The following is a 7355-nucleotide window of genomic DNA, read 5'->3' on the forward strand; positions in this document are numbered from 1 at the left end:
ACTTATATGTATAAAATCACTAAATTTTCAGATAAAAAAAATTTGTGAGCAGTTTCAAATAACTGGTATGGTACATGAGGCAGAGGGTGTCACAGAGAGGGTTTCCACTGACACGCGTAATCATGAAATACATGTGCTAGCAGCTGTCAGTACAAAATTGGCAGCATCACTTCGAGAATCATCAATGAGCTGTGGGATATCCAAATCAATAATTCGCAAAATTTTAAAGAAAAATAATATGAAACCGTATAAGCCGCTAGCAGTGCATATACTATTTGACAGAAACTTTGAACCCCGCTTGCAATTTAGCAGAGGCGATACGGGAAAGCTGGCGGAAGACAATCAGTTCATGAAGAACATGTTACTAACAGACGAATGTATAGTATTTTCTACCGACGGGCTAATATGCCATCAGAATATCAGAATGTGGGCTAGTGAAAACCCTCATTGGAAAAGGGAAACCAACCATCAATACCGAGGCTCTGTTCTGGTATGAAACGGTATTTTTATTAATCGAAAAGTCTATGGACCGATTTATTTTGAAGGACCTGTCAAGACCCAAACATATCTGGCGTTCTTAGAAAACTGTTATATTTAGCGAACATTTTCGATGATCTGACACTTGCCACTAGGTGAAACGTGTGGTTCCAACAAGATAGGGCTCCTCCACATTACGCTACCCGAGTCCGGGCATGGCTGGATAAAGCATTTCCACAACAGTGGATAGGTCGTGGTGGACCAATTTCTTGGCCACCGAGTTCACCGGACTTGACACCGCGTCATTTCTTTCTGTGAGGTTGTATTAAACAGGAAATTTATAAAACGCCAATACAAAACATTGTAGACTTAAAAAGCAAAATTCAAACTGTATGCGAAAACATCCCAATACACATTTTAATAAATGTGGAAAAGGAATCTGCAAAACGAATTGAAATATGTATTTCGAACAGTATAAATTATTATAATAAAATATAAGGGAAATTAAAATTAAGTTATATCTTTATATCTACCTTCAGCTAAAACCCTTAAATAAATGTTCCAACCTTTCAAATTATTAACGACAAATTAAACGTGATAAATAATACTTTCCCTGTTTCTTACTTTTCGGGCCTGCCGTAGACCCTCGCTATCGGTTTCAAGAGGCACAGTCAAACATCCGGAAAAACATATCGGTGAGCTCGTCAAGCTGCTTTACCTTTTAGGGTCGAGACACACTATCGGTCCGGTCTCGGTCCGATAAAATCTTACCGTACGACTAGATGCACACTGTTCGGTCACGGTCCGGTCTCGGTCTCAGTCCTGCCAGATGTCGAGGACTCTTCAGTCTGGAATCGTTCGTACTCCAAGTCGGGTCGAATCGAATAAGAAATATCAGAAACATGCCGTGTAATTTTTCAAAGAAAGAATTAGCTATTATCGAAGCAATATCGAAGCGAGACTGGACTGTGAACGGACCGGAGCTGGACAGTGTGCATACGCCCATAAGAAATACATTGTACTATATTTTACCGGACCGATAGTGTGTCTCGACCCTTACACTACTTTATGACAGTACGCGTGCCGCAGATAAGTGTTATACCTGCAGCCCCATATTATAGTATAATTAAAAGTTTCATCAAAAACGACGATTGACACTTCGGTATGGTTCCTTGTCAGTTCCTCACAAATTTCTCAAGGGTAAACGGAAAAGTTTTATTGAGGTCCTTTAGGCTCATGAGCTGAACTATCTGTTTTTGGCGACATTAGCAATGTACGGGTGAAATAAACCAAATCCGTAGAAAAGGTCAGTTGCTCTGTGACAGAGCAATAAAACTGTAAAACGTAGGAACAAAAGCCAAGTCAAGCATATTTTTACTTTGTTAGTTTCTACGAACATCCCCTTTCTAATGAAAATAGGACCCACTTAGCAAACGCTAAAGCTAGCAATCCCATTTCAAGTCAGACCGTCAAGAAAACCAGAAGAAAAATGTTAAGGACCAGTGCGGAATACTACAATATGATGTGCGTTTACGCGCAGTGTAACAGCAACGCGAACGCTGCCGTGCGAAAATATCGCGAAATTCATGGGGAAACAAGCGTGCCAAGTGCACACAGTTTTTGCCAAATGGCATCGCGATTGTACAATACCGGTTCAACAATGCCTCAGAGACGTGAAGTGGTCCGCGACACTAGATCACGAGACCGCAACACAGATGCTGTTTTAGGTGCATTTGAACGTGATCCTACGATGAGCATTCGAGAAGCCAGTCAGCGTTTAGAGTGAGTTTTAATATGTATAAAAGAAATCAAAATTTTATAATGAATTGTTTCATTGTTTTAATTATGTGATTTTTGTATTTTATTTAAGTATCAAGCAATCTACGGTCCACAAGGTGTTGAAGGACGGTAGAATGCACCCGTGCAAGTATGTGCGCGTGCACCACATGAATCCGCAAGATTATATCCAGCGGATTCAGTATTCCAGGTGGTTTTTGGGCGAAATCGCCCGGAATCCATCGTTCTGCAAGTGCGTCTTGTGGACTGATGAAGCCCTTGTTACGTCCGGGTTAATTTTCCATAACCCGACCTTGCGTTTCCCGTCTTGTGCGCTGCACTCGGAAGAATTTCCCCTACGGGAGGCGCAAGGAAGGGCATTTTTCTTGATTTTTCCCATTTGCGTATCTTGTTCGCGCTCCCTCTAACTTGTGTCTCTTCGTTGAGTGTGCTGCACTTGAAAATATTCCACACGAGCAGCACAAGAAAGAGGTTTGAGATTAAAATAATAATTCTTCCTTTTCTTTTCTCTGATTAGCTTCAATAGTTCAACCGTTAGTATACCAAGTTTGCGTACCTCGCCAGTGCGTAGCATTTGGAAGTAATCCCAGGCGAGGCACACAAAGGAGGCTATATTTAGCTCTTTCAAATAATACAAAGTCAACCTTTCGTTGGGATGATTGCCTAGTCGAAACTGCGTAGTTCAAAACTTCGAAAGTCAAAACCGTTAAGGGAGAGGTATCATAAACATCCTTCGCCGCGCGGTTAAGCAGTGCGACCCACTTGGAAATTTCTCAGCTAACCGCGCCATTTCAAAGAAAATTCTTGTTCGACCCTGCTAGCGAGATACCTCTCCTACCTGCGAAGCATGCGTCAGCCGACTCTTCCACAAAGAATGAATGCAATTAAGATCGAAACAGCTAGCATGAAACGGAATGAAACTGTTTGAATGACTATAGAATGCGAGGGTTTGCGTGACAACCACTGAGGTTTGAAATTGTCGACCGACGTTCAAGAACGTTCCAAGCGAAGGTCGACTAAGGCAATAAACATCGACAATGAACTAAACGTTAAACGTAGAGCGTTTAGAAAATACGAAAACCATTAAAAATTGACGTATGCGGAACAAATAACGATTAAATGCAGTAACATATTTGCATATATCCGCGACCTGATAATAATTATGAATATCGATTGCCTTTCTCCGTAAACCGTCGGAATACAAATAAGAACGAAAAAATTTCGCGTTATTCATTACTAGTTATTCAGTATAGTAAGTTAATCATCTATTAAAGGGCAAATGTTCTTCGTTACCGAAATATAATTTATAAATATCATCTATAAAAACCTCTCCTTAATTAATAAATTCAAACAAGTAAAGTCGTAACAGATTTCGAACATTCTAGAAACTTTAGAATTGCGACGCATGAAATCCGCGTAGCGTTAGAGGGGTAAAAGAAAGAGATAGCTTACGGAAGATAGAGTCGGAAGAAAGGTCAAGAAGGGATGAGAACTCGGGAAACGCGCCTAGACGAAACCAATACGCGCGGGCCTTCCCCTTCGACACGTACCCTGATTTGCCAAATGATGTCCCCACTTTGGGCCCATGATCGCGGGTCGAACCCTGAGATACGATCGCTGACTGAGGCAAATCACTCTTCGTCGAAAAATCGTGAGGTACGTGACGGGGAGCCCGTGTTCGCGTTAAGCAAGAGTTGTCGTGCGAAAATCGTTGTAATTAGCTGCCCGGTAAAGTCCTTGAAAAAGGCAGAGTGCCGGGAGATTGCAGTTCGCGTTTTCCGCGGCAAAAGACTTTACGAATACATTAAACTCTTTTCATACTTTTCATTTTCTATCTTTTCGCTTTTGCTTTTAAATCGTTCGATAGTTAATATATTTTCTTTTTTTTTCGCGTCGCGTCGTTTGTAATAATCTTGCAATTGTCGTTTCGTTTTTGTAATCGTAATACCGTCGAAAGGCCGATCGCGAACGCGTAGTGCGTGTGACAAAGTTCTCATCTTTTCTTCGCCTTCCAGATTTTCAGACTACACCAGCAACCGTTAAGACATCCAAAGTTATTATCGTATATTATTTTACAACGAGCTTGGTGAGTTATTTATTTCATTTTCTCCACTACGACGAATCCGGATATAGTGAGGCAAAACGGGCGATCTTGAAACCGCGTGTCCTGGAAGTTTTCCCCCAAGATCGTTCTGTTCAACATTTTATTAAGGTATCGAAGAATATTTTGCAATTTTAACAATAATTCCGTTGGTTATAACGAGAGGCGGCCCATGATACCGTTGGTTCTGGAAGTTTTTCCCCTTGGGGCCGTTTCCTCTCAACGTTATTTAATTGTTCATCGAAATCGCCGCTCGAATCATTTTTAAATTCCGTTTTACAATTCAATAGTTTTCAATATAACCTATTTTCGCCGATCTTGTTAAAACATATATTTAAATTGCATTTTTCCTATATTTTCAACAGCTCGAACTTTTGTAAACCGCTTCATTTACTGTCTATGCTTTACTTTTGAAATTATATTTCTTTTTGTTACACATAACTAGTTTCCGATTCATTTTAGTTTAACACATTCCTAACATTCACGCTAACCATCTTTGCATAAATTCGCACGAGGGGCCCGTATGGGACCAGAGCATTGACGAACTCAATTGATCAATTCGGAATCTTATTATAAATTCTCGATTCTTTTAAATTGTTCCAATCGTTAGCGCGATTGGGACTGGTGGCAGCGATAATACCGTTCTCATCCGCGTATCAATCCAGATTTTTTTTTTTTTTTTTTTTTTTGTACGTCGCGCGCCGCATCACTCGCTCGCGACGTAACAATATACTATTTGACAGACACTTTGAACCCCGCTTGCAATTTAGCAGAGGCGATACGGGAAAGCTGGCGGAAGACAATCAGTTCATGAAAAACATGTTACTAACAGACGAATGTATAGTATTTTCTACCGACGGGCTAATATGCCATCAGAATATCAGAATGTGGGCTAGTGAAAACCCTCATTGGAAAAGGGAAACCAACCATCAATACCGAGGCTCTGTTCTGGTATGATACGGTATTTTTATTAATCGAAAAGTCTATGGACCGATTTATTTTGAAGGACCTGTCAAGACCCAAACATATCTGGCGTTCTTAGAAAACTGTTATACTTAGCGAACATTTTCGATGATCTGACACTTGCCACTAGGTGAAACGTGTAGTTCCAACAAGATAGGGCTCCTCCATATTACGCTACCCGAGTCCGGGCATGGCTGGATAAAGCATTTCCACAACAGTGGATAGGTCGTGGTGGACCAATTTCTTGGCCACCGAGTTCACCGGACTTGACACCGCGTCATTTCTTTCTGTGAGGTTGTATTAAACAGGAAATGTAAAACGTAGGAACAAAAGCCAAGTCAAGCATATTTTTACTTTGTTAGTTTCTACGAACATCCCCTTTCTAATGAAAATAGGACCCACTTAGCAAACGCTAAAGCTAGCAATCCCATTTCAAGTCAGACCGTCAAGAAAACCAGAAGAAAAATGTTAAGGACCAGTGCGGAATACTACAATATGATGTGCGTTTACGCGCAGTGTAACAGCAACGTGAACGCTGCCGTGCGAAAATATCGCGAAATTCATGGGGAAACAAGCGTGCCAAGTGCACACAGTTTTTGCCAAATGGCATCGCGATTGTACAATACCGGTTCAACAATGCCTCAGAGACGTGAAGTGGTCCGCGACACAAGATCACGAGACCGCAACACAGATGCTGTTTTAGGTGCATTTGAACGTGATCCTACGATGAGCATTCGAGAAGCCAGTCAGCGTTTAGAGTGAGTTTTAATATGTATAAAAGAAATCAAAATTTTATAATGAATTGTTTCATTGTTTTAATTATGTGATTTTTGTATTTTATTTAAGTATCAAGCCATCTACGGTCCACAAGATGTTGAAGGACGGTAGAATGCACCCGTACAAGTATGTGCGGGTGCACCACATGAATCCGCAAGATTATATCCAGCGGATTCAGTATTCCAGGTGGTTGTTGGGCGAAATCGCCCGGAATCCAACGTTCTGCAAGTGCGTCTTGTGGACTGATGAAGCCCTCTTCACCAGGGAGGGGTACTTCAATGCCCACAATTCGCACGTGTGGGACGATGCGAATCCTTTGGCGATTCGAACACGAGCAGGACAAGTGTGCTGATCGGTCAATGTATGGGCCGGAATTTGCGGCGATTTTATCATTGGGCCGTACCTTCTACCTGATAGATTGGACGGCCCATCATACAGAGTGATCTTAGAACATGTCCTTCCGAATCTCGCGGAGGTAATTCCTCCCGAAATTCGGAGGGGCATGTTCTACCAACACGATGGTGCACCTGCACATTTCGCCACAAATGTCCGGGCCTATTTAAATGAAGCCTTTCAGGACAGGTGGATTGGCCGCAGCAGTCCTGTTGCGGTGCAAAATGCAAGCGGGCAAGCCTAAATTAGACGGAGTCAGTGAAGACGGATCTGCAATCGTTGTACAGGTAATTTAGATACTGTTTTAAAGTAACTTTGATATTATTCAATTTCTTAACTATTTTACTTTAAATATTATTTCAGATCGATGAAGCCAAATTCGGCAAACGAAAATACAATCGTGGCCGAATCGTCGAAGGCCACTGGGTCCTCGGCATGGTGGACACAGTGACCAACGATTGCAGGATGTTTGTCGTTGAAGACAGAGAAGCGACAACTTGACCCGCCTAATTAAGGAGAATGTTGCTGCAGGCAGCGAGATCCATACGGACTCGTTTAGGAGTTATATGGGTCTCGCTGCTCAAGGATTGACACATAAGATGGTGAACCACAGCGTCGAATTTGTTGGTAATCATCTTGGTTGGGTTGGTTAGGATATATTAATTTCCGGCCACCTAACGGTGGCCAGTCACTTTGATATGATGTAAGTTTAAAAGAAACGTTTTGTACATCTAATTACAGCCGAAGACGGGACCCACACCCAAAAAATAGAAGCAAATTGGCGACCGGCAAAAGACTGAATGCGTGGAAGGAGCCGCTTCCACGATGCAGATTTTGCCGATCGCCT

The 7355-nt window shown here is 41.8% G+C and overlaps 1 protein-coding gene across 1 annotated transcript; it reads left to right on the forward strand.

Moving 5' to 3' along the window:
• Positions 1-5111: 5111 nt before the first annotated feature.
• On the forward strand, positions 5112-6578 carry LOC114881912. The gene is made up of 2 exons (XM_046286799.1): positions 5112-6096; positions 6185-6578. Exons 1-2 carry the CDS (start codon positions 5804-5806, stop codon positions 6465-6467), a joined length of 576 nt encoding a protein of 191 aa, XP_046142755.1. The 5' UTR covers positions 5112-5803; the 3' UTR covers positions 6468-6578.
• The last annotated feature ends 777 nt before the right edge of the window (positions 6579-7355 follow it).

The sequence above is a fragment of the Osmia bicornis genome, chromosome 8 (genome assembly GCF_907164935.1).
Source record: "Osmia bicornis bicornis chromosome 8, iOsmBic2.1, whole genome shotgun sequence".
Taxonomy (NCBI): domain Eukaryota; kingdom Metazoa; phylum Arthropoda; class Insecta; order Hymenoptera; family Megachilidae; genus Osmia; species Osmia bicornis.